Source organism: Columba livia, chromosome W (assembly GCF_036013475.1).
Source record: "Columba livia isolate bColLiv1 breed racing homer chromosome W, bColLiv1.pat.W.v2, whole genome shotgun sequence".
NCBI classification, from domain to species: Eukaryota; Metazoa; Chordata; class Aves; order Columbiformes; family Columbidae; genus Columba; species Columba livia.
Window position 1 is genome coordinate 8,188,480 of NC_088641.1, and position 27,991 is coordinate 8,216,470.

Below are 27,991 nucleotides of genomic sequence, written 5' to 3' on the forward strand. Positions count from 1 at the left end.
ACCATACTTCTACATTGGTACATATGTCTCCAAAAATAAGTAGAAGATAATGGAATTTATAGAACTGTCATGAGGTTAATCATCAGCACTCTTGATTGTGTAACTTGTAAATAATTGAACAGTTTTGAAATCTATTAGGTTGCTGCAAATATAATTGCAGTTTTAAACCGTGAATTTTAAATCATGATAACTAGGCTCAAACACATCTTTATTTATCAAAATAGGAACCATTACAATCAACACATTTTTGCCAGTGAGAAATAAGTTTATTCCTGTAGCATAAAAATCCGTGCTTTGGGATTTGATGAACTCTTGGAAAGCATTTTCTGCATCCTGCTGGCTGTGGAAGTGTTTTCCTTGCAAAAAGTTGATGAGATGCTTGAAGAAGTGGTAGTTGGTTGGAGAGAGGTCAGGTGAATATGGCAGATGAGTCAAAACTTCGTAACCCAATGCGTTCCACTTTTGAAGTGTTGGTTGTGTGACGTGCGCTTGGGTAGTGTGGAGAATTGGGCCCTTTGTGTTGATCAATGTCAGCTGCAGGCATTGCAGTTTCTGGTGCATCTCATCAATTTGCTGAGCATACTTCTCAGATGGAATGGTTTCGCTGGGATTCAGAAAACTCTAGTGCAGGGGTGTCAAACTCATTTTCTGATGTGGCCCCCAGTAAAAATGAGTTTGACACCCCTGTACTAGTGGATCAGAATGGCAGCAGACCACCAAACAGTGACCGTGACCTTTTGTTGGTGCAAGTTTGGCTTTGGGAAGTGCTTTGGAGGTTCTTCTTGGTCCAACCACTGAGCTGGTCATCGCTGGTTGTTATATAAAATCCACTTTTTGTCACATGTCACAATCTGTTGTAGAAATGGTTTGTTGTTGCATAGAATAAGACAACACTTCAAAATGATGATTTTTTGGATTTTTTCGGTCAGCTCCTGAGGCACCCACTTATCAAGCTTTTTCACCTTTCGAATTTGCATCAAATGCCGAATGACCGTAGAATGGTTGATGTTGAGTTCTTCGGCAACTTCTCGTGTAGTTGTAAGAGGATCAGCTTCGATGATTGCTCTCAGTTGGTCGTTGTCAACTTCCGATGGCTGGACGCTACGCTCCTCATCTTCAAGGCTCTCATCTATTTTGAGAAACTTGAACAACCACTGCACTGTACGTTCATTAGCAGTTCCTGGGCCAAATGCATTGTTGATGTTGTGAGTTGTCTCTGCTGCTTTACAACCCATTTTGAACTCAAATAAGAAAATCACTGGAATTTGCTTTTTGTCTAACATCATTTCCATAGCCTAAAATAAATATAAACAGTAAGTATAATGTCAGTAGTAAAAACAAAACAAAAAAAAACACAAACAAAAAAAACACATAAAGGGAGAAAAGTGTATTAAAATGATGTGTAACATAACCACATTTATTTAAGGGTGTATTCAGTATCAAATGACAAATTTCAACAATGGAAAAACTGCTATTCCATTTGCTCCAACCTAATAGATGTTTGTGCTCATACATGAAGCCTGATACTGGTAAGGTGGGCCACACTTGGCATTATATTTGCAAGTGAAAACATCATTTAGCTTTGGCAAACTCGAGCCACTTAGGCCTTCAGATCTGGGAGTCTACTTTGGATTTGCTGCTTTGTTTAAACCTTAATATATTTTTCACATAGCCTCTTAGGCTTTGATAACTGCCGATAATGTATAAAAGGTGTGGCTTTCAGGGGGCACTGTTAATTGAGGAAAGCATCTGTTCTGTTTCTTTCTTATGCTTTCTGCTATTCAATGTGAAGTCAAGAACAAGGGTAGGACTGATCTGAAAACTTCTTTTAAGTGGAAAATCTAGTTTGTTTGCAGTAATCTTCAGTTACAGTTAGGAAACATGATGATGACGGGAATTGGTTTTTCTGGCTCATTCCATTCTGTAAAGGTTTGCAAAGTTAAATTTCTGTTAGATTACCAGCCCTTAGGAAAGCTGCAGCCAGAGGCTGGGTCATGGATATGCTACCTTTCCTGTATTTCTAAACTGGCAGGAAATTTATGGAGCTCCAGTATGGAAAAGATTAAAAGCCCCCATTATGAAAAGTTGCTTTTAAAAAAGTTCAGCAGCAGGTCTTAATTACAGAGTTATTCTGGTGGTTTTGTAATACAGTGGCATTCAGGGTTTATATTGAATACATACAGAAAGTTACTAAGATTCCTATTAGTGCACCAGTAGTTAAAATTATTTTGAGCTTCAAGCTGGTTAGATAGGAGTAAAAGGGGAGTGAAATGGTTTTACATTTTGCATTTGCAGATGATTTTTTTTTTTTTTTAATAAAAGTGGATCTGGCTTCCTCAAACCTAATTTGCTAGTTATTAGTTCTTAATCGCATTTCCCATATGCTAAGTGTTCAAAGAAGTATTTGTATAGCAGCATATTTGTTATCATTAACTACTCCAAACAGTTTATTGAATTATCGTGATTAGACTGGTACTTAGAATAGCAAGACTACATTAAAAAAAAAAACTACATTTCTTAATAGTTGGTGTTCTTCCTTTTATTTTTCAAACATAAAAACCTTGCTCTGTTGATAGCCTTTTAAAGTTTTTTTGTGTTTTAGCATATTCAATTTAGTTCTGCTTGTACTTTTTACAGACTTTTCTGTAATTGCACTTAGCTAAACTTATCTGCATTTTCATGAACTTTTTAAGGTTACAATTTACTGCAGTCTTAGGAGTGGTCATTTTATAGACGTTTCTTTCTTTTGGTTTGTTTTTTGTTTTCCCCAATGCTTGTGTGGCAGATTGCAACCCCCCTCCCTCCTTCAGTATGGCACATCTCCCTCTTCCTCTGCTACTTGAGGCTAACAGCTTCTTTTGTTTGGCCCAGAGCACCCTGGCTCCTGGGACATTAGAAGAAGGGAGTGCCAAGGCACACTGAGCCACGCCCAGTGTGGGGGATGTTTGGAGGCTTCAGGGGCACCCACAGCCAATGTGGGGGGTGCAGAGAAGCTTCTAGAGTGCCTACAGTCAGATCTGATCAGATAAAAATGGGACTCTCGTCGAGACCCAAGCCCCATTTTGTGTGGGGGTCTCTTGGAGCTTAGCCACTGCCGCCAGGAGAGCCCCCTCCCTGGGATGGAGACTCCGCTTGCCTTGCCGCCATGGGTGTAAGTAAACCTCTCGCAGGATTGCGAGTATATTTATACTTTTCGCGCACATTTGCACAAGTAAATTTATTCCTCGCACAATCGCGAGTGTATTTTCTTTCCGTGCACATTTGCACGTGTAAAATAACTCTCGCAGGACTGCGAGCGTATTATAAATTTACTCTCGCGGAATCGCGAGTGCACATTTTCCGTACTCACTACGAGTACGTGTATCTCTATAAAAATAACCCCACACCGTGTTTAGGCAAGTGTGTACTCCTCCGGGACTCGGGGACGGCTCCGGCATTGTTTTGAGTGAAGCCACGTGCATGCACTCTGTGGACCGCCCCTCTCAATAATTTCCTCCACTGATATCCGAACCTGTATTTAAGTCACTTTTGGAGTGCTAAAACCCTGTTCCTCGCCGGCCTAATAAAAGTTGTTTTTGGACCTTGTTGTCCCTTAAATTGACCTGTGGGTTGCCTCTGTGACAGCTTGGAAGAAGTAAAGCAAATAATCCTAGTACAGTTAAAGCTTCACATAAGTTGGCCTACTACTGTGAGGTTCCTCTATCTACCTGTGACTGCTTTCACTTAAGCTGGCAGATCCCTGCCTGCTGCCTACTCCTTGCTCCCATCTCTTTTGCTGAGCAATGCAGTTGTTCATGTCCTCATAGTGATCTCAATCACTGATCTTTATTTTCTAGTTTTATTTTTCAGCTGTATAATTTCCCCAATCAGGTGTGCCTTATGGCTGCACAAACAAATTTTTCCAGAACAAAAAGGGCAGAAATTATAGTAGTGGTGTCTGACCCAATCCTCAGGCTTCTTTCACTGGAGATGTAGAGCTGCCATTGTGAAACCTCCAGGATTTTGCTTCCCATCCTCTTTCTTTTCCAACATGAACATGCATGTTAATTTTCTGAGGGCATGCTTCTGCATTTTTAGCAGCAGCAGCAGTGTTATGGATCTGAAGCTTTTGGAAGGCAGGAGGGGAATGGATAGTTTGACAGGAAGACTCTTCTAGTAGCAATGTTAAGCCATGCCTTGCCTCACCTTCCTTTCATTTTTATTGTTGCTTTCTCCTGTTTGGTGGAAGTTCACCGATGGTGCCAGAGGTGATAAGCTGGTTAAGTTTATTAATCAGTTTTTAGGGCAGTGCCTCAATTTTAATGGTGAGATATGCCTTACTGATTGGAAAATGTTTTAAGTTTTAAAACTAAAGAGTAGACAAAGGGAAGTTACCCGTGAGAGGGAAGAAGTTAGTGAATTTTATCAATTTTACAAAAAACATGAAGTATGAAGAATTGGGGAGGTGGGATATCCAGTGATTCCAAAGTGTGAAATAATGAAAGATATGAAAGACTGAAGAGGGACTGCAGTATTAAGTATGTGTTAAATAAGATGGGAAGTGAAAGAATATAAGGCCTGTAGAAATCTAGAAAATAAATGAAGTCTAGAAATATGTAATAGAAAAGTTGTCATTGAAAGGGTAGTAGTGGCTGCTGAGGTGATTTTCATTTGATTTATATGTAAGGGATTGAAGGGAACTAATAGAAATTGGTAAAAAACTAAAACATTAGAAATCATTCACTTCATTAAACTTGATCAGTTATTAAAATGCATAGGTTCTAGACTTTGTTTTGTAATTGTCCTAGCATGTTGTAGTTCTACTTTCTTTTTGTTAATAATCTTTAGGGGGAAAGGAACAATGGCTTTGATGTCCTCTATCACAACATGAAACATGGACATTTGTCAACAAAAGACTTAGCAGACTTCATAAGAGAAAGGTAAGTATTCATCCTTGCTAATACTGGCTTTTTAATATACTATTTGTGCTTTTTATTTAAGTATATCATTATGTGTTAAAGTGTCATGAAAAATATATAAAAATCAATGAGCGTTTGAAAATATCTATCATATTCTACAAGAACATTTAGGTGTATTCCATTCACTTAGAACTGAATAGTGACTCTTAAGTATCAATTAATAACAAGCATCTAATTTTTAGCTTTGAATTAAAAAACAAGAGTAAAAATCTAGAAATGTCACATTAGACGTCCAGCAGTCTTTCAAAGCTTTTGACCATAGATGTAGAATTAGAGGTATTAACAAGTTCTAGCATGATCTTAAAAAATATACTTTCAGATCAAGATGTTGAGAAACTAGGTTGGTTAAAGAAAAGGGAGTGCCATGTATGGACAAGAAAATAATACATAGAAAATAACCCAAGTTCTCCTTTATGGGATGGAAGGGACAGAACTGAAATCTGCAAATGTGTGACAACTTCCTGAACAGAAGGAAGTTATCTTTATAAAAGATGACTGCTGCTGCTACTTTGAACATAAGAATTTCCATTCTATATAAAATTAATGATATGTCTGCTTCAGAATTTTGTCTTATTCAGTTACTGACACCAGATGATGCATGGAAAAAAACTTGTAAGAGGCTAATTGAGGACCTATTTCACTGAAGCTTTCTTGCAGTAAAAGCTGTCAAAAAAACCCCAGCCTTTATATTTTAGATTTTTTTTTTCCAACAAAATTTCAGTTTTGGCCTGAAATAGACCTCAACAAAGTATTTTTAAAACAAATTTCCACAAAATGTAACCATCATGGATCTGGCAAGTACTCGGTGCCGCTGACATTTGCGTAGTTTCAAAGTGAGTTGAAGTGGAGAAAATGTCAAAAATCTTTCCATGAAGTGAAACAGGTGAATTCCAGAGTCTGTATGTGATGGCCAGTCTCTTATTGGAAGGACTGCACAAACCAAAGAATGTTGTGTTTCAAGAATCCCTGATTCTAGAAAACACATTACAAAGCCAGACAGGGTTCCGAATTTAGTGAGTTTTGGATTTAGTGGAAGGATGTCATGCTGTTGATGTTTAGTATGAAATGTTTAGGGCTTCACAAGCTGCTAAAAATGATTGTTTATTTTCTTTATTTTTTTTAATTTCAAAACTACTTTTAATATTGTTATAAAAGTTTGCCTTGTGTTATCTTTGTGAGTGCCTGACTCTTTTTTTTATAGTAGTAAGTCATAGACCTAAGCTGTACATCACCTGGGCACATATTTAATTTTATTAGTTTTACATCTGTTGTGTTTTGATTTATCTCCATATGTAGATCAGAATTTTACTCTGCTTCTCATCTCCTTTATGTTGTTTTTTTTTGGGGGGGCATGCTCCATTTTATTCGTACTGATCCTAAGGTGAAAGGTCTTAAGTAAATGGGTAAAAGTAACTTGATACTATATCTGTCTTGGATTCTTTGCTTTATTATGGTGACATAAATAAAACTTGACAGTTCACTCTACACAAAATTACCAGTAAAAAGAATGGGACATTCTAGTTTATTTTTTACTCTGTCAGCTCCTTCAAATGAAATTTTAAATGAGATGTGTCTTTACAATCAATAAATAAAATATTTGGACCTTTCTTCGCATATTGTTTTAGCTGAAGTTTCTGCTAATTAATTCTAGTGGCTTGGCAAGAAGGAGACAATATTTTATTTTCCAAGTAAACAAGTTGAAATAACATTTAAGACTAAAGATTAATGACCATCTAGGAACACATGAGGATCCACATGGGCACTTAACCTCAATGAGAGATCGAGAAATTAAGTTTCTCTTCTTGTGAATAGATCAGGACATGCCAAAGAAATGTGCAGCCATCTTACCTACAGCATTTTTGGTAAAATATATGAAAAATTTCAGTTCTAGTTAACACACCGAGATTCACTAGAATCTTAGCACTACATTTTAATTTATTTGACAAGGCCTCACTATACTTCCTTAAGAACAACTTGCCCTGAGATTGGAAGATATCTGTCAGTGATGCAGACTAGCAGCAATAAATTCAGTCCTTTCTGATGATCTTTTCCCTGTCAGATATTAAACCTGGTATCCTGTCTGTTCCATTGTGTTTTCTTCAGCTGTTTTTTCTTGGTAGGCCAGGCTGACCAAAAAAAACACAAACAAAAAAACCTCACAAACAAAAAACCCACAAACCAAACAAACAAAAGCACAAAAAAAAAAAAAAAGAAAAAGAAAAAAAAGCCCCCAAAAAAACCCAAAAAACAATCACCCACCCCTCCCCCCCCCAAAAAAAAAAAAAAACAAACCAAAAACACACCACAAAGAAAAAGTTAAATGCCAAATAGATGTTTCTTTTCAAGTCAAGGGTGCATCACTGATCGATCTTAGTCTAAACTAGTGGTAGTTTGTGGCATATAGATTGTAGTTTCAAAGAAATAGATGGACTTTAAATATTTGGTCCTCACTTAAGTAAAAATGTTTGAGTGTCCATATCTAGGCAGTGAAGCCCTTCCACTACCATTGTGAGGTTATTCCAGTATGTCAGTCTATTTCTCAGGAAATAAATATGGTTCAGTAGCACACACTTATTCATGTGGATCAAATTCTTGATCTCAGATGAAATTGTATTGGGCAGTACTTCAGCAGTATTTTACAACAGTCTGATTGTCTTGACTGTATTCTGGTTTATATCTTTTTTTATTGCAAAGAAATTAAGAGATGTTGCACACAATTATCTGTTCCCCTCCTGTAGTCTGAATATTATTTTGCAGTACTCTTTTCTGCTAGAAATTGTAAGTGGATGAACAAGATTCATTAGGAGCCTCCTAGATCTAGTGTTTTTATGCCCTACTTACACCTCATTTTTCTGAGCTGTTCCCTATGAAAACTAAGCTTACATATATTTTCAATTTCTTCATGTGTGCTCTTCCATTCCATCTGAACAAATTGGCCAGTTTTTTTCAGATGTGGAGATACAGGAGACTGAAAACTGAAAATTGCTGGCTAGGTAAAAGAGACACATCTGAGTTGGTGATAATACTTACAAAAAGTTTGAGTACTGTCAAATTATATACAGTTGTCAGTTGGTCAGTCAGCATTGTTGGAGTCTCCAGACTAGCCAGAATATTTGCTTTTTTATGAGAGTGGCATAAAAGAGAAAAAGACAGTTGAGTGTATTTGGATGTACAGACTGCTTAGGGCACAAAGGACTCATCTGTATGAAGTCAGTATCCATTAGTTGTGCTGTTCAGAATAGTGTTTTGGTTGTGTGCAGCCTAGTCAGGGAAGAGTATTGTTCCTTTTTTTCCAGCCTTAGAAACACTAATAATTAAAAAAGAAAAAATGTCTGGGATGTGGAAAAATGTGTGTTGGATGTGTTTTTCTTGTGTGTGTGTGTGTGTGTAGTCTACTTAAGCATTTTAATGAAAAACTTTCTTTCAAAACTTCTGTGAGAACTTTCTGAAACTGCAAAGTTGTTTCTTCTGAAAAAAAAAAACTGGATATTCCTAGAAGGAGCAGAAGGTTTCCCCTTTGGCTCTGTTCAGTTACTCAATACCAATTCAATTTTCAAGTATTTCTTAATGGTCAAGTACTAAAAGAACTGAGGGACAGCTGGATCTACAGTTCTTTATTGCCATTTGTCCAGATATTCTACTACTATGAATAGGAAAGACTTGCTCAGTCAGTCTTGCTTTCTAGGAGGTTCAGATATATATCTCCTGAAAGAGTGAATTTTGTGGTAGACAGTCTGCGAAATGTTGGTAAATCTTGGGTGGGGCAGGATATCTGTCTGCTGAAAGATGGGTGTCTTTGTTCTGTTCTTGATAAAGCATCTAGAAATTATGTTGCTAAGGAAGTTAAAATAAAATAAGTTAAAATACAGTGTGTTTCAAAAATATGGACCCAATTTCAAAGTAATTTCAATTTGAAATTGGGTACATCTTTTTGAAACACCCTGTATAAGAAGATTGAACTGCTCCTGCAGTGTGGTGTGTGTGGTTTGTTTGGTTTTTTTTTTTGGTTTTGTGGTGTGTGTATTTTTTTTCCTCTTCTTTTAAATGCTGGTAAGAATTTGTAGGTGAAATGTATTGTGTTTGTATGCATTTAACACCTAAAATGTTTGTGTAAGAAACCATTGTACTTAGCTAGGAACTAAATAGGTATTGTTGGCTTTTCTCCAGAAGTCTTTCAAACATTTTTCTGCACCAGTTGTCTGTAAGCATCATAAAAAAGAAACTCTTTGATCAGAAGAAACTGTCAATGCACATATTCCCATTTCAGTTTAAATGTTTAAGAGATTCCAATCCAAGACACATTTTCAAATCAATGAAAATTAATTTACTCAGATGTTCATAGTGTGTTACCAGTACATCAGAATGCTCTGGGAAGTCAGTTGATAAAACAAATGTAGATATACATGCCCAACTGGTCAGCAACAGCATATTTTGTTTGTTAGTATTTGTAACTGTTGTATGTTGATAATTGTGTCTTTGCTGCCATGTGTATCTCCAACCCCTACCTCCATTGAGACAGCAGACCAAAGGACCTTGTTAGCACACTGTCCCTCAAACATTGGCATGCCACCCCCAGGCTTATCTCTAGTGAGCCTGGTTTTATCCCTTTCCCCCTTCAAATCTACTTTAAAGCTCTTTCAATGAGCCCTGCTAACTCTTCCACAAAGATCCTTTTCTGCCTTTGAGACAGGTGTACCCTGTTTGTTGCCAGCAGGCCTGGTGTTGACCCATGATCAAGAAAACCCAAAATCCTGATGGTGACACCATGCTCGGAGCCAGGTATTGATCTGCTGGATCTTCCTGTTTCTTCCCTCATCATTCCCTGCAACTGGAAGGGTAGAGGAGAACATGCTACTTGTGCTCCTGATCCCTTGGCCATCATCCCAAGGTCCTGAAGTCTCTCTTGATTGCCCTCAGACTTCTTGTTGCAACTTCATCGCTACCTACTGGAAAAATAAATAGTGGATAAAAATCTGAGGGCCATACCTGGGTTGAAAGCTTTCTCTTCACATCTTTAACCCAGGGCAGCAGCAGTAGTCTTCCCTAAGAAGTTGGTCTAATCTGTGTATTGGACCTCCTGTTCCCTTCAGAAGGGAGTCTCCTATGACAATAAACCATCTTTTCTTTATGGAAGCTATTTTGATGCATGGTGTAGGCTGACTTAATTTCGGTGACAGCCCCAACCTAGATGAACCATTGCCCTTGTCATTGTTTGGTTTCATTTGCAGAGCCTTATACCTGTTATGCAAGAGGACTTGGGAAGGTGGGGTAGTCGTGGAGGAGACGCACCTGCTGCGTTGGGCAGGAACTTGTTGCCATTGCCCCCTATCCCTTAAGTCACCATGTTCAGCCAGGTGGAGAGAGCAGAGGGAATCCTTTATATCACGTGTCCTGTCTGCCTGATAGACCTGTCTCAAAGAAGGTAGGGTGTGATTTCAGTAGTCTTTCCCTTGGATTCCTTGATACTCCTCAAACTATTCACCTCCTCACAGAGTTCTGTCACTAAGCAGAGGAGTTCCTCTACCTGGGCACACCTCCACAGGTGTGCTTACTGCTGCCGTCTGGTACTGGCATAAGAGTAGGGCACACTCTGCAGCCTGACACCTGGGTGGCAGTGTGTTCCCATTGGAGCTCTATCTGGGAAGCTATGTCAGTCATGGTGGGTGCAGAGCTTAGAGAGGCTGTGGCTTTCTGCCAGGTGGATACCATTGCTCCCTGGTGAGCTGACAGAACTACAGTGCCCTTCCTACCTGGCCTTCTGTGTGAACTGCTGAGCAAATGGATGTGCCACACCCTGTTCATGGTGTTTCTGGTTGCTACTGTTCCCTAAGGGCTTTTTTTATACATGTGGGGGTGCTTGGCCTCTGGGCTTCTGGCAAGTCTCCCTGCTCCTCCTGCGGTTCCTCTAGTTCAGGAAACCCCACTGTGCATCACCCTAGAGCACTTGTCTGCAGATCATGGTAATTAAAAAACCATTAGTGTCTCTTCTGGTTATCTGTCCATATGTGCTTGTTGCTATGCAGTGAGCAAGAATTCCAAATCTTAGAAACTTAAACTTTTTCAGATCATCAAGAATGCTTACATATGTAGAAGGAAGAAAAAGTCTTGATATTTATTTTTATTATAGTTAAAAACTTTGTATTTTTTTTTGTAGGTGAGATTTTAAATGTTTACATGAATTACTGCATTTTCCAACTTAATCCCGTTCTCCAAATTGTCTAACTGACTGGATTGTTATTTTGGAAGTTCAGTAGGTTTAAATACGTGCTCCTCTGTCAAAGTTTCAGGTGACTGCTACTACTTTGTTTCATATTTTCATAAGAAAATTCTTTTAGATTGTAAAGTGTTATTCTGAAGGGGAAATAACATCTGCGTCAGTAATAAGTGGTTATAGTCATGGTAACTTGAGAGAACGGTGAATTCATCATCTCTGTTTTATTTTCCTCTTCTGCCCCTGAATAAAGGTATTACAAAGCAGCAAAGAAATTGCTTCAAGCTTTTGGATTTTCAAGAAAGACAATTACAGTATTTGCTCAAATCCAGGGTGCTTCTAAGTTGACGCTACATATTGAGTATCGATATAGAGTAGAAAATTGAAATAGTGTATCTCGTAACCCTAATAACAGGGAGGTTAAGAAGACTGAGGGAAGGACTTCCAGGGGAGTCACTGCCATGATGACCTCACATGACTGTGAGGTGGACTGTGAACTGGATGAAGGAAAGAAGCCAGAGAGTCGTGGTCAATGGGGTGGAGTCTAGTTGAAGGCCTGTATCTAATGGAGTGCCTCAGGGGTCAGTACTGGGACCAGTACTATTCAATATATTCGTCAATTACTTGGATGAGGGAATAGAGTGCACTGTCAGCAAGTTTGCTGATGACACCAAGCTGGGAGGAGTGGCTGACACGCCAGAAGGCTGTGCTGCCATCCAGCAAGACCTGGACAGGCTGGAGAGTTGGGCAGGGAAAAATTTAATGAAATATAACAAGGGAAAGGGAAAGTGTAGAGTCTTGCATCTGGGCAGGATCAACCCCAGGTTCCAGTATAAGTTGGGAATGACCTATTAGAGAGCAGTGTAGGGGAAAGGGACCTGGGGGTCCTGGTGGACAGCAGGATGACCATGAGCCAGCACTGTGCCCTTGTGGCCAGGAAGGCCAATGGCATCCTGGGGTGTATTAGAAAGGGGGGTGGTTAGTAGGTCCAGAGAGGTTCTCCTTCCCCTCTACTCTGCCATGGTGAGACCACATCTGGAATATTGTGTCCAGTTCTGGGCCCCTCAGTTCAAGAAGGACAGGGAACTGCTGGAGAGAGTCCAGCGTAGGGCAACAAAGATGATTAAAGGAGTGGATCATCTCCCTTATGAGGAAAGGCTGAGGGAGCTGGGTCTCTGTAGCTTGGAGGAGACTAAGGGGGACCTCATTAATGTTTATAAATATATAAAGGGTGAGTGCCATGAGGATGGAGCCAGGCTCTTCTCGGTGGCCAACGATGATAGGACAAGGGGTAATGGGATCAAGCTGGAACACAAGAGGTTCCACTTAAATTTGAGAAAAAACTTCTTCTCAGTGAGGGTAACAGAGCACTGGAACAGGCTGCCCAGGGAGGTTGTGGAGTCTCCTTCTCTGGAGACATTCAAAACCCGCCTGGACATGTTCCTGTGCGACCTCACCTAGGCGTTCCTGCTCCAGCAGGGGGATTGGACTAGATGATCTTTTGAGGTCCCTTCCAATCCCAAACATACTGTGATACTGTGATACTGTGTACTCTGCATTGGTGAGGCCACACCTGGAGTATTGTGTTCAGTTCTGGGCCCCTCAGTTCAGGAAAGACATTGAAGTGCTGGAGCGGGTCCAGAGAAGAGCAACACGACTGGTGAAGGGACTTGAACATAAGACCTATGAGGAGAGGCTGAGGGAGCTGGGGTTGTTTAGTCTAGAGAAGAGGAGGCTTACAGGTGACCCCATCACTCTCTATAACTACCTGAAGGGAAGTTATAGCCAGGTGGGGATTGGTCTCTTCTCCCAGGCAGTTAGCAATAGGACAAGGGGGCATGGGCTTAAACTCTACCAGGGGAAATTTAGGCTGGATATTAGAAAGAAATTCTTTACAGAGAGAGTGGTCAGGCATTGGAATGGCCTGCCCAGGGAGGTAGTGGACTCGCCGTCCCTAGAGGTTTTTAAACTGAGATTGGACATGGCACTTAGTGCCATGACCTAGTAAACGGACTAGAGTTGGACCAAGGGTTGGACTCGATGATCTCTGAAGTCTTTTCCAACCCAGTCGATTCTGTGATTCTGTGATTCTGTGAAATGACTTGGACACAGAAATATAAAAATATATAAAGGGTGAGTGCCATGAGGATGGAGCCAGGCTCTTCTCAGTGGCAAACAATGATAGGACAAGGAGTAATGGGATCAAGGTGGAACACAAGAGGTTCCACTTAAATTTGAGAAAAAACTTCTTCTCAGTGAGGGTGACCGAGCACTGGAACAGGCTGCCCAGGGAGGTTGTGGAGTCTCCTTCTCTGGAGACATTCAAAACCCGCCTGGACATGTTCCTGTGCGACCTCACCTAGGCGTTCCTGCTCCAGCAGGGGGATTGGACTGGATGATCCTCTGAGGTCCCTTCCAGTCTCAAACATACTGTGATACTGTGATCTTTTCAGCATTGAGAAGAAGAGACTGAGGGGAGACCTCATCATGGTCTACAGCTTCCTTGGTAGGCACCGAACTCTGCTCTTTGGTGACCAATGACAGAACCCAAGGGAATGGCAAGAAGATGTGCTAGGGGAGGTTTAGGTTGGACATTAGGAAACAATTCTTTACCCAGAGGGTGGTAGAGCACTGGAACAGGCTCCCTGGGGAGGTGGCCACGGCCCCAAGCCTGGCAATATTCCAGAAGAGACTGGACAAGGCCCTCAGACACATGGTGTGAACTGTGGGGTTGTCATATGCAGGGACAGGAGATGGACTCGATGATCCTTGTGGGTCCCTTTCAACTCAGGATGTTTTATGATTCTATGAATGTGATACATGTCATTGCATGTTATTTGACTCTTTTCCAAACGCAAACATCGCTATACAGAGAACTTAAAAAAAACCCAAAACATTAGACAAGACCCCATTTTATTTTATGTGAACAAATGTGATTGCTCAGTAAGCATTCAGGTTTTTTGTGTGTGTGTTTTTGGTTTTTTTTTTTAATATTTTCATTATGAATATATTTGATTTTGTTGCTCTGTAAATTTCTGGTATTTAGACAGTGTTATGTGGGTGATTGTTATGTCCCTGTGTTCTGATTCTTACTGAAGAACGTTAAAGGCAGAGGGGAACAGCAGAGAGTGAAGGAAGGAATCCACCTTTTGCAAGTCTTGAGCCCTTAGGTTTTACTTGTTTCTGTTCCCTGCAACATTCTGTCACAGTGGGGTTTTTTGTGGGTTTTTTTTTTTTTTTTGCTTTTGCTTTTGGTTTTTTTTTTTTTTTTAATATATTTTTGTGGTTTTGCATGTAGTTTTTGAGGGGCCGTTAAAACTGAGTCATTTTTAACTAAAGTAAAAATTCCTATGCTTTGCACCTTTAGAATGTATATTCATCTATCTTCAAATTTTCAGTTATGCTTTTGATTGCGTTCTTTGATAGGGCTACGATAGAAGAGGCATATTCAAGGTCAATGACAAAACTAGCCAAATCAGCAAGCAATTACACACAACTTGGGTAAGTGTGTATAAGAGAGAATTAACTGCATACATGTTAAGAATCAAGTTTGATTCTGAATACATTTATTGATGATGTTAAAGGTAGCATAACTTTGCCACCTTTGCCACAGGAATTGTCTGTTCCTCTATGTTTAAGGTTGAGTTATTTTCAGATATTATAAAGAATGTGACTTTCTGTTCTGTGCTCCCAAGCCTATGGTAATTATTTTGAAGAGATAACGTATGGTCTGCAATGTGGCAGTTAAATTATTTATTTTTATTATTTCTAGTTTCTCAAGTGTTATCTGTGTCCTCAGACATGTTAAGAAAGAGACTTTTCAATTGATTTATTCCATAGTTTATTTGAAGTTTTATACATGGGATATGTCTTTAAAAAATTGAATGATTAATGAATTTTTTTTCATAAGAAAGATTATTCCAACAGCTCAGAATTCTTAAATGAGGCTAAAGATTATTTTTATTTTTAGTAATCACAGCTAGAAATGTGAAGAGCTTTCATCAGTTGATAATTTGATATCAGTTGTTGCTGCTCTTCAAAGGTTCTTTAGCAGCATTGATCTGGAAACTGAGGTAGGAGTGTATCTTTAGAATAGTCGGAAAAGTCCATTTGTTATAGAAGTCTGAATCTGAGGAATGACCTGTCTCCCACATTCCTTTATCATATGGTTAATTTCGTGACTATAATGATATAAGACAACTGGAAACTGAACTAACCGAGTAGCTTTTGGTTTATTTTCACTATTCAAGTATGCACATTAAAATACTTGTGTTTATTTTTTTTCGAGCTGCTCTTACATCATCTTTAGAAATATAATTTGTCATTATTGTGTGTTGATGATGGAGAAGAAGTTAATTTTGCTGTGTTTTACTCAATAGAGTCAATACAGGTGAACCATAAAACACTGAGAACTTAGGTAGGATTCCAAGTACATTTGAAACATTTAATAACATCATTTATAGCAGTTGTTGGGTTTTTTTGCTTGCTTCAGTTATAGGAACAGAGCTGAAATTCTGTAAACATGTCAGTAGAGCACTAAAAAAAAACTGTAGCAAACTAAAAGGAAAAAATCCAGAGGAGCAAGAATTGGGGTTTTTTTTGTTTGTTGTTGTTGTTGTTGTTGTTGTTTTTTCTTTTTTTCCCCTCAATCTAGGACATTTGCACCAGTTTGGGATGTTTTCAAAACCTCAACAGAAAAACTAGCAAGCTGTCACTTGGATCTTGTGCGGAGATTACAAGAGCTAATAAAAGAAGTTCACAAGTATGGAGATGAACAAATCAAAACTTATAAAAAGGTTATTAATTTTTTTCTTATGTGTGTCCAATGACTTGTTAACATGAAAATTAAAATGGTATATTTGACAACTATGTGATATTTGGCAGACTAAAGAAGATGTTTCAGGAACATTGGAAGCAGTGCAGAACATTCAAAGTATCACTCAGGCCTTACAGAAATCAAAGGAAAACTATAATGCAAAGTGTGTCGAACAAGAACGTTTGAAAAAGGAAGGAGCAACACAGAGAGAAGTTGATAAGGTGGTACTGTAACATCTTAAATTCATTGTGTTGTCAATCTGCAACACATTCACCTCCTGTTAGTAAGTCAAATGCTCAAAAAGGGCTAAAAGTAGTTGTGGCTGTTTCATAATGTGAATGATACTTTGAATGCCTCATTATGTTTTGTTTACACTTATCTGTTCTAACTGCACTGCAGTTCTAATTCTTTATTTTGTAATTACCTGCATCATATGATAATTTTGTTCAGTGGCTTTTACAGAAATTGCATATAATTGTTTCAGCTTATGTTTTTGGATGCATTTTCTTAAGTAAATTGGTCAGACAGTTGGACTAGATATGACCATTGTAGGTCCCTTCCAACTGGAATTCTGTTTTCTTGTATTGGGGAGCCCAGAACTGGACACAGGATTCCAGGTTTGGCCTCACCATTGCTGAGAGGAAGGATCACCTCCCTTGACCTGGTAGTAACACTAACTTTAGCCAGTTTTCAGGAAAAAAAGTAGTAGAGGAAAAAGGTCATGTTTCCCTGTCTCTAATGATGTAATTTTAAAAATATTGATACCTCTGCCTGTTTCTGTTATCTGATGTGTAGGGCTCTGTTCTTGTTAGAATGGTCTTAGTGCCTTTTGTACTGCTGTCTTGGTGGAGCAGATAAGAGTTAGTTGGTTATTGTCTTGTCACTGATGACAAGTGATTCTGTTGACCATGTTCTGACTGACTTTTTTATCCTCAATATTAATGAAGCCTTTTTCCTAGATTTGTCTTGACAGTCAGTGTTGACTTCTAGACATGAATCAGAAATATGTGGGAGGGCAGATGTTTTCCTGTCAGTTTATTCAAAATATAATTTTTCCAAATTCTTGTAAACAGAAATTTTTCAGTAGGAAAAGTTGACTTGATGGAAGGCTTGCTTTTAACATGTAACTTGGCAGTCCCTTGTCCATTTGGAAACAAAAAAATGTTCAGTCTGACTAATGTCTACATGCAGAAGGGAGAAAGAGGAAGCACTAGAAGCTGAAGGCCATTTTTTACTGTTTTATGCATTTTCCCTAGTTATTTTGTTTGTATAATTAGACCATAGTTGAATGCTCAGCTATTAATAGTACTTCAAAAATGTTTCCAGTGGGAGCCAGTAGCTGTGACCATCACATCTCTTCAGTCATGTCTTTATTCAAACTTATATTTGTAATTTTAGAAACATGGTGATAAAGATTGTATTAATTTATTTTTCCTGTAGCAGAGAATAGGTTTCACAGAATCACAGAATGTTAGGAATTGGTAGGAACCTCAAAAGATCATCTAGTCCAATCCCCCCGCCAGAGCAGGAACACCTAGATGAGGTTACACAGGAATGTGTCCAGGCAGGTTTTGAATGTCTCCAGAGAAGGAGACTCCACAACCTCCCTGGACAGCCTGTTCCACTGTTCTGTTACCATTACTGAGAAGAAGTTACTTCTCAAATTTAAGTGGAACCTCTTGTGTTCCAGTTTTCACCCATTGCCCCTTGTCCTACCATTGGTTGTCACTGAGAAGAGCCTGGCTTCATCCTCATGACACTCATCTTTAATATATCTGTAAACATTAATGAGGTCACCCCTCAGTCTCCTCTATGCTAAAGAGACCCAGCTCCCTCAGCCTTTCCTCATAAGGGAGATGATCCACTCCCTTAATCATCTTCATTGCCCTATGTTGGACTCTCTCCAGCAGTTCCCTGTCCTTCTTGAACTGAGGGGCCCAGAACTGGACACAATATTCCAGATGTGGTCTCACCATGGCAGAGTAGAGGGGAAGGAGAACCTCTCTGGACCTACTAACCACCCCCCTTCTAATACACCCCAGGATGCCATTGGCCTTCCTGGCCACAAGGGCACAGTGCTGGCTCATGGTCATCCTGCTGTCCACCAGGACCCCCAGGTCCCTTTCCCCTACGCTGCTCTCTAATAGGTCATTCCCAACTTATACTGGAACCTGGGGTTGTTCCTACCCAGACGTAAGACTCTACACTTTCCCTTTCCCTTGTTATATTTCATTAAATTTTTCCCTGTCCAGGTCTCGCTGGATGGCAGCACAGCCTTCTGGCATGTCAGCCACTGCTCCCAGCTTGGTGTCATCAGCAAACTTGCTGACAGTGCACTCTATTCCCTCATCCAAGTACCGCAGTCCCTGAATGCTAACCAATCATCTTGGGCCCCTTTACCTTCAAGCAGCCTTGCCCATGGGATTTCCCCTAGCAATTGTTTAAAAAGGCGAAAGTTTGCCCTACTGAAGTCCAGGGTTGCAATTCTGCTTGCTCTTCTGTTCTCGCCACATGAGATCCTGAACTCCACCATTTCATGGTCACTGCAAACAAGGCAGCCCTCAACCTTTATTGTTTCAACCAGACCCTCCTTGTTAGTGAGGATGAGGTCCAGCAGTGCACCTCTTCTAGTTGGCTCCTTCACCATTTGCATCAAAGTTATGGTCAATGCACTGGAGGAACCTCCTAGACTGTGGCTGGCTGGCTGAGTAGTCCTTCCAGCAAACATCAGGGAAGTTAAAATCCCCCACAACAACCAGGGCCTGTAAATGTGAGGCTGCTCTCAGCTGCCTGTAGAAGGCTTCATCAACTTCCTCACCCTGATCTGGTGGCCTGTAATAGACACCCACAACAGTATTACCCCTGCCAGCCTGCCCCTTAATTCTCACCCATAGACTCTCAACTCGCTCCTCATCCGTGCCTGGACAATACTCTATACATTGTAGTTGCTCTCTCACGTAAAGAGCAACTCCACCACCTCACCTGGCTGACCTGTCTTTCCTGAGAAGGACATAGCCATCCATGACCACATTTCAGTCATGTGAGCTGTCCCACCATGTCTCTGTAATTGCCACCAGATCATAATCTCCTGCCCGAACACGGGTTTCTAACTCCTGCTTATTCCCCATGCTGCACGCGTGGGTGTACAGGCATTTCAGAGAGCGAGCTGAGCACACTGATTTCACCCTAGGGGTATGGGAGGCCTCCCAGTCTTCATCAATTCTGGAGTGCTGCCCCACTCATGGAAGGCCAGCCACAACCCTCCCCCTTCGAGTCTAGTTTAAAGCTCTCCAAATGAGCCCTGCTAATTCCCGTCCCAGCATCCTTTTGCCCCTGCGAGATAAACATTTCCCATGTATCACTATTCGGACTGGTGTCTTGTAAAACCAGCCATTATCAAAGAATCCAACGCCCTGCCTGTAGCACCAGTCTTGTAGCCAGTTGTTTATGGAGTGAATTTTTCTATTCCATCCCATGTCATCACCCAAAACTGGAAGGAGGGAAGAGAAAATCACTTGAGCCGCAGATTCTTTTACCATCCTTTCCAAGGCCTTGATATCTTTCTTCATTCTCCTCAGACTGTGGGGTGCAGCTTCCTCCCCATCTGTCTGGAAGATCAGCAGTGGGTAGTAGTCTGTTGGGTGCACCAAGTTGGGGAGCGTCCTGGTGATGTCCCTAATCTGGGCTCCAGGTAGACTACAAACTTCCCTATAATGAGGGTCAACTCTGCATATTGGGCCCTCTGTCCCTCTCAGAAGGGAATTGCCTACTACAATCACCCTTCTTTCTTTCTTATCTGAGGTGGTCTTGAGGTGTGGAGTCAACTGCCTCTTTCTATGTGACCTTGTAGGTGGGCCTCGCACCACATCCTCACCTACCTCTTCTCAAGATCCAGGGCCTCAAACTTATTACGGAGAGGCACCTGGGCAAGCAAAGCAGGTAGGGAGAGGGGTTGCCCGTGGCGCTGAACTGGAACTTGCTTCCAACCCTCGTCATCTTTTTGGTCCCCTACCTCTGCCCGACAGCGACAGGGCAGGGACTGTCTCAGATCTTCCCCCTCTGCCCGACAGGGCAGGGGGTCCATCACCTTTTGGGGGTTATTCCCCTGGAGCCTCTCTGAGTGGCACACCAGGGAGTTACTCCACCAGTCAATCTCCTTTTCACACTCCATGATGGACCTCAGTGTCTCGACCTTCTCGGCACAGCCACTCCTCCGAGTTTGGTGTCATTAGCAGACTCGTGCACTCTGTTCCCTCATCCAAATTGTTGATGAATATATTGAATAGTACTGGTCCCAGTACCGACCCTTGAGGGACTCCACTAGATACATGCCTCCAACTAGACTCTGCCCCATTGACCACGACTCTCTGGCTTCTTTCCTTCAGCCAGTTCACAGTCCACCGCACTACCTGATCGTCCAGACCACACTTCCTCAGTTTAGCAGCGAGGATGCTGTGGGAGACTGTGTCAAATGATTTACTGTAACTAAGAGAGACCACATCTGTTGGAGCAAATAAAAGACCCTGTACTCTGACTCAATGTGAATCACGCTAGAGCCATTTATTACAGAAACAAGTCTCCTTATATATGCAACTATTCTTTGATCACGCGTCCACGCTCCAATCATGCATTCACTAATTGGATATCATCTATGTTCACGAGCTGTCCACGCACTGGAGTCTCACTGCTGATAGGTCCGTTTATTTACGTCATGTTGAGGCCTTGTTATTGTAGAAATGCCTCTCTCCCACAGCAGGTCCTGTTTTCAGCTTTCTGAGGTGGCCTTGAAATTCCTTTGGGCCTGGCTAGTTCAAAAACAAATCTCCATCTAACAGAAAGCCATCCACACACATCCACTGCTTTGCCATCATCTAGCCACCTAGTTATGTCTTCATAAAAGGCTATGAGGTTGGTCAAGCACGACTTCCCCTTGGTGAGGCCATGTTGACTGCCCCTGTCATTACCTGAAGTTTATTACTTTTAGCATAACATGAAATATGTTTTTATGAAAATCAGAATAGCTGCTTTATTAGAAAGCAGGGGATCTGTGCCAATATGCTAAGAGCTTATCATGAAGCCGCATATTTGGAGTAGTTCTTTATTGATGAATCCAAGGAGGTATCTGAGAGATATATGGAGATATCTGGAGAAATATGCAGTTTTCATTGCAGCTTAAAGTTAGTGTTAACTTGTGTAATAATTTCCTGTTCTCTGATATGTTAACAGTTCTATTTATAGTGACTTGACAAAAAAAAATCCTTGGCTGATATTTATTCTTTCAATTAATATAAATCTGCTAAATAGAATTCTAGAAATTTCTACACCTGAGAATAGACATACAGTGTTTTTAGAAGAGATCACTAGTTAATCATGCAGTGTTTGTGTGCTTTATCATTTTGTCTTGCTCAGGAGTTTATTGTAGGTGTTTCAGCACATAGCACAATTCTGCTCATGATTAAACATGATTACAAGAGATAAAAAATGTTTTGTTTGTGTCAAAATCTCATGCATATTGGGTTCAATTACAAAAAGACTAATTTTTTAAGTCTTTTAACTTGATGCTTCCTTCCTTTTCAGTGATTAAGTTTGGAATCATCTTATTGCAAAGCAATCTTAATTCTTTTTAAAACCAGGTGTTCAGAGAGCACCTTTTACTTTTGGTACAGTAAATGGTGTTTGGGAAACAAGACAGGACTGTTTTCTTCTTGGGAATTCCTCTATGTGAGTATGCAAGAGTGAGAATCATGAAGTAAAATTCAGAGCAAGTAACTGGATTTGATACATCCTGTCATCCTGAAGGATCCATATTCTTCATACAGTGAAGTATTTTCAGGCTCTGTTATGCTGGGTTTAGAGGACTACATGAGCAAGATCTGCTTAAGCTTTCTCTGCAACTGGAAAAATGGAACTGTAGCTTTGATTCCTCTTCCTTTGAAGTCCTGGTTGATGTTTCCTCAGGTGAACAAGTACTAACACTGTACTGTTACTCATGATTTTCAGTTATTTTTCTCTTGGAACTCACAGAATATGTCTTTCCAGAGGGCATCTTTATATTAATTTGTTTGAAAGTTATAGACAGTGGTCAGCTTTATGAGTCATTGCAAGTGAGAAATAGTTTTCGTTTTTACTGTGGGACAGATGAAATTCATTTTAAAGAGGGGAGGAAAGGTATTCATAAGTAGAACAAATATAGTAAATATACAACTGTCTTCAATGATGTCATTAACAATTCAAATACTTCTGAGTTACAACTGATGGGAAACTTCAATGAGATAAAGTAGGCATGTTGAACACAGAAGCTAGAAAAAAAGCTGATGTTCAAGGCAAATAATTTTTATTTTAATTGGATTTTAACTTGGAAATAGCAATAATATCAAAGTTTTGAAAACCTTCATCTCATTTGTCATGCTGTGTAAACTTTGAAAATAACTTTTTTTCTACCAAAAACAATCTCTTCATTCAGTTCTGTTGTCCATGTAATGTTAGGATTCTCCTGTATTTCTTTTTGTCTTTTAAGAATATTAAGTGCACAAAATTAACATTTTGGTTTATTAGCAACAAATAATGAAATAAATCAATAAATTATAAAGGCAAAAAGGACTATTATTAGCAAGTCTGAGCTGCATAAATCTTGTCATCAGTATGTTCTACATTAACTTCACTTTAAAATATCTCTTAGTCTTAAAATTTCCTTTGTAACACCTGTACTTTTGAATGTCTTTTCCCTTATATTTCTTCCTTCACTTCTAAGAGAACTGTGCCACCTTGTGTCTTTTACCATTAACTCTTTCAGAATTGCACTAATAACTCTTTGCTCTGTATTCCAGCCTTGCTTTTTTCCTGCTTTTCTTTTGCAGATCTAAATATTTGACATGACCTAATTAGTTAACTTCAGCAATACAAATTTTAAAATATTTATTTCAAAACAACTGTAAGTTAGTCATTGCTGATAAGGGGAAGGGATTTAAATGAGGTAATTGCTTTGTTACCTTTTTATGTAGTCTATGTATAGCTTTAAATAGAAATTTCTAATGGCTAGAATCAGAGTTACTTGGTGGTGAAATTTTGTTATGATGCTTCACTGTTTTGATATCCCCTGATTATTTTTATAGGTCATCCTAGGCTTTCTGTTAATAGTGGCCTTAAAAGCCTTGGATCAGATTAGATGTGTGACATTTGACACTTTTTTGTACTAAACTATAGGCAGCAGTTAAATTGAAAAAAGCTACAGATACCTATAAACTATGTGTGGAGAAATATGCTGCAGTTAAATCTGGTTTTGAACAGAAAATGACAGAAACTGCACAGGTGAGTGTTATATTAAATCAGTTACCTTTAAAATAAATTAATATGTTCTATTTTATCTCTCTGAAGATATCTGAAATCAAAGCCTTTGAAAAATTGGTTCAAGATAGAATGATCTCTATTAGAAATTTATATGAACAATAATGTCAGAACTAATATGTTTGAAGGGCAAACATTGACCATGTATGTTGTGATGGCAGTGTCCTTGAATGAAATAGTTGAACACGAGCACTCTAGAAAGACTTTTGGAAGAAATTTTTAGGAAGAAAACAAAATTAACTTTTGGAAGTATTGTAGATGCATTGTAATCATGCGGGAAATCCTGTGAATTGCTGGAGATCCAGAACTCATTCACAGGAGTTATAAAAATGGAACCTATCATGGGCTTTTTATTATCATTCTGGTGAAACACTTCAGTAGCAGCTTGTTAGTGTCTTTCCAAGGTTTATCTGAGGTGGTCAAAACTCCCTACATCTATTAAAATTTATGGGTTTGTGGGTCTTTTTGTTTGTTTGGGGTTTTGTTTTGTTTTGTTAAAATTTTGTTTGGGTTTTTTTAAGCTGTTTTAATATTTATTTCAGAGGATATAGAGTTCTCTTTATGGTTGCCCATGCTGCTGCTTGTTATATTTTGAAGTTTCTTTTTCAAATCTGTTGATTTTCTACTGCCTCAGATTTCAAAAAGCAAACCTCACTGTTTCTGCTTTTAGTAGTAATATTTAGTCGAGGACTAGCTTTTTTTATTAAAGCTTTTACAAGATAGGAATTTTCTTTTCTTTGCTCTCTTCCTTAGTTTCAAAGATTAATTTTTAGGCACAGATGGAATTATCAGGGAGATTCAGTCATACCTGTGTTATTAACATAGAAGTGGAAAAGTGTTAGGGTTTTCCTTAACTCCTTGGAAATTAAGATTTTACTGTATGGGGATTATGTAGGCTGACATGTAAAAAGCTGCCCTGTCCTAAACTGCTTTCGTGCTTTGAAAACTTCATCAGAACTTGATCTAGTTCATCTCTGAATAGATAATCAATACAGCTATTACAGAAAGGGTACCCACCTCTCCAGTCCAGGCATTTGTGACAAAGAAGTGCTCAGGCATGCTACTGCAAAATTCAGCTTTGAATGCGACAGATAGATTAAGAGTATTGACATCCTTTTGTTGAAGAGTTCACAGTAGGCAATATCCTAACTAGGTTCTGGTTGGAGAAACTGTACTCCCTATGCTTTTCACTTTGAATTACATTTGGTCAAGTACATTATTTTTCTCTCATATTAAAAATATATTTGACTCTTAAATGTTTATTTCTTTATTGTATAGTGTAAGACAGTGATGACTGCAGTTATTCCAGACACACTGCATAGTTTTTATACACTGAGTTTAAAGATCAAACAACTGAATCACATTTAAAGAAGCAAAGGATATAGATTTAACTAGAGAAAGAGAAAGCATGTGTATATTGGCAGGAAGAGAGGGTGATAAGGAGGAGGTGCAAAACAGATCTAAAACTCTTCAGTTATGGAAAACAGATATATTCTTCTAAATACCCTCCAACACTATTTTCTTTTGGTAAAAATAGGTTAGACTTTTTTAAAAAATCAAGATAGATGAAGGTTTAAAGAGCAAATAAAAAAAAGTTGGATAATGGTTCTAAAAGGATATTAAGTATGTTATTTCATAACTGAATTCTGCACCTTCCTTAAACACTGTAATTACTATGATCAAGACAAAAAAATAGTGTGTTTTTGTTTAGTATATTTAATTATTAAAATTTAAGGTTTAGTATTTCAAGAATTATTTTCATTATGAATAATTGTGCTTGTATTGCTTTACAGAAATTTCAAGACATTGAAGAAACACACCTTTTTCATATGAAAGAGATTATAGAATCATTGTCAAATACCATAAAAGAAATTCATTTACAAATAGGAGAGGTAATTTTTATATTATTGTTTGTTTGGATCACGTTACATATTTTTCTTAACTATTAAATGAAACATTTCTTACTGTGTTTGTGGTAATTACAAGATCACATCTTTCAAATGATTATAACTTTTCAAACCAGTATGAGTAGAAGGAGATAAACAGGAATGATCCACAGAATTCAAAAGACTTTCAAGTAGATGTGGTTCTTTTTAGCATATATATCAAACATTATGCGAGTACTGAACTTGTTTATGAGATGTTTGAAGGTGATTTGAACATCTACTAAGTTGCCATTTTGGTCTTTTGTGGCGTTTCTATATGTGTATTCTCTTTTGTTATTCCAGCATCTCTGAAATCTTTTATTAAATGGATCATCCTCTAATTTTGTTAATTGTATTGGAAATCTTGTTAATATCTAAATTCAACATAAGATGATTTTTTTTTACTACTTCCTGTGGTATTTATAAGTTCAGTATCCCAAATTTTACAGAATAAGGCTGAACAATCGTTACATTTTGTGTTAACATAAAACAAAATATTTTGACAATTTAGAGAATCGTTAGTGTATTTCAAAGTTCTGTTTCCTGGATATTAATTAGCACTCATTTCAGGATACTTGTGCTTTTCTTTAACTAAAACTTGAAATTATATCAGTCTGAAAGGCTTGTTTTTTATGAGCAAAAGACCTTCAATAATAGTGTTAAAAGAAGCGTTTATAGTATCTTTTCTTTAAATACAAGTTGGTTTAATTAATAATCCCTATAAGCATTCCTTAATTTTTTTATGTTCTGTAATGTAGTTTTATTTGTATACACTTAATTTGAATCACACTTTTCCTCAGTTTTGAGGGTTTCTGCTAACGAAGAAATGAAGTAAATCCTAAACACATCATCAAGCTTTATTCTTTCATTCCTCATTTGTATCTGTATTATACACACACTTGCTAATACTAAAGCAAATCAGGGATGTCCTTGGTAAAATGCCTGTTGATTTTTGGAAGCCCTGTAATATATTTTTAGAAGCCACTATTTCAAACCTTAACTCTAGAAAAAAACACTTCTTAAAGTTAATTTCATTCTTTCAATTACTGGTTTTAAAATTCCTTTTTGTGTGGTGTGTTTTTTTTTTTTTTTTTTAAAGGTGCATGAAGAGTTTATTAATAACATGACAAATACTACAGTTGAGAGTTTAATACAGAAATTTGCTGAGTCAAAAGGAACTGGCAAGGAAAGACCTGGTAAGAGATTAAAAATAAGAGTGGAAATGCTAATTTTAAAACTAGATTTCCACTCCTAATAAAAGGTCAAACCTGATTTGTTAGTCTTGTAGTAGTAATGTACTTACAATTTCAAATTCTCAGAATTCATTTGCTTTGATATTAAATGATTAATAGAAATTTAACAACACAATTTATTATGTAAGTGTAGTATTCGTTTTCATAAAGCATAGCATTTTATAGCTATGGATGCCTCTATGTAGACCTCTGAGGAAGCTCTTAAATTGTATTGCTCCTTGGTACATCAGTGAGATTTGTCAAGAAACTGAAGTTCCTTGCAAAAACTTACCTCTGTGTGCTGCTGCATAAATTATATTTCCAAACTTTATTTAATATAAATTTATAGATATTTTCAGAACAAATCTCTATAAAGCTGCTTATAGAACTGTTTGAACAGTTGCATCAGCTTATTTGGTTAGTTTACAAAATTATGCATTTTAATAGATTATATGTAGATTGTTTCCTTTAATAAACAGCAAATTGAATAGTGCTTTCTGAAAGTACTGCTTGTTGCATGTGGTATATAAGACTTTCCTGGACTAGCATAAAAAGACAGTTTCACAGTACTGTGTATCTAACATTATAGGAAAAATAGAGAGTTCACTTTAATATTTGAGTATGAATACATGGTCACTAGGTGTGTGAGTACAGGAATTCAGTAGTACCATTTTTCTTTTAGCATTGGGAGTCCTGGCTAGCATCACTGAATTCTAGAACAGAAGCACAAAGATTTTTTCAGAGCAAGGATATACATAGCTGAGTAGATCTTGAGAATTTATAATAAACTGTTAAATATAGTTACTAGGTGTCTTACAATGCCTCTGTGAGGTGTTTTTAACATAACATTTTTTCATATTCTGTCTGTGATCTGTTAATGCCAGTACCTGAGTGGGCTGAGGTAAGACTGTATATGGAATGATTTTTGAATGTTTCCTGTATATTTTACAATTTTTCAATAAAGAGTAAAAAAGAAAAAGTATGAGCTTCAGGGATTCAAGTTCAGTTGATCTGAAGTCAGGATAAAGACGTGAAAATTCGGTGTTCAGACTTCTTTGCTGAGATGTCATGGCTAGGGATCTCCATCTTGCATTTAGCATCCTGAGTCCGTGGTTTACAAAGGCCCTTGCTAATGTATCCTAGAGTACTGTGCACTTCATGTCATCCACATTGTTAGTGTGGTTTTTTGCTAGACAACGTAGTAATCATAAGAAAAATAACACTTTTTAATTTAGTGGGAGAAGTTATACACACTGTATACTGTGCTGATTTAGAGTTCTTCAAATCCTATTTGTATTCTCTGGGGTCAACTAAAAGCTTTTGCTTTCATTCCTACAACTATTGTAACAGCAAAATGTTTTAAAATTACTTTTTAGTGTGGAAATGCATGCAGCTTGAATTTTCTTTTACAGAGTGAAATTATTGTATTGATATCAACTTTGTAAAGCAGTCATGGTGCAGAGGAAAGCTTAGATGTATTCTTTTGCTGCTGAATTTTAATTCAC

At 38.4% G+C, this 27,991-nt stretch overlaps 1 protein-coding gene across 1 annotated transcript in view; it reads left to right on the forward strand.

Moving 5' to 3' along the window:
- The first annotated feature begins 846 nt into the window (after positions 1 to 846).
- Positions 847 to 27,991, forward strand: part of LOC135577094 (F-BAR domain only protein 2-like) — a 131,263-nt gene continuing 104,118 nt past the window's right edge. Inside the window, exons 1-8 of the mRNA XM_065044791.1 lie at positions 847 to 1,161; positions 4,828 to 4,919; positions 14,596 to 14,670; positions 15,824 to 15,965; positions 16,054 to 16,206; positions 23,189 to 23,293; positions 25,123 to 25,221; positions 26,354 to 26,450. Coding sequence (XP_064900863.1) covers positions 988 to 1,161; positions 4,828 to 4,919; positions 14,596 to 14,670; positions 15,824 to 15,965; positions 16,054 to 16,206; positions 23,189 to 23,293; positions 25,123 to 25,221; positions 26,354 to 26,450 — 937 coding nt within the window. The 5' untranslated portion in view covers positions 847 to 987. The remainder of the gene's footprint in view (positions 1,162 to 4,827; positions 4,920 to 14,595; positions 14,671 to 15,823; positions 15,966 to 16,053; positions 16,207 to 23,188; positions 23,294 to 25,122; positions 25,222 to 26,353; positions 26,451 to 27,991) is intronic.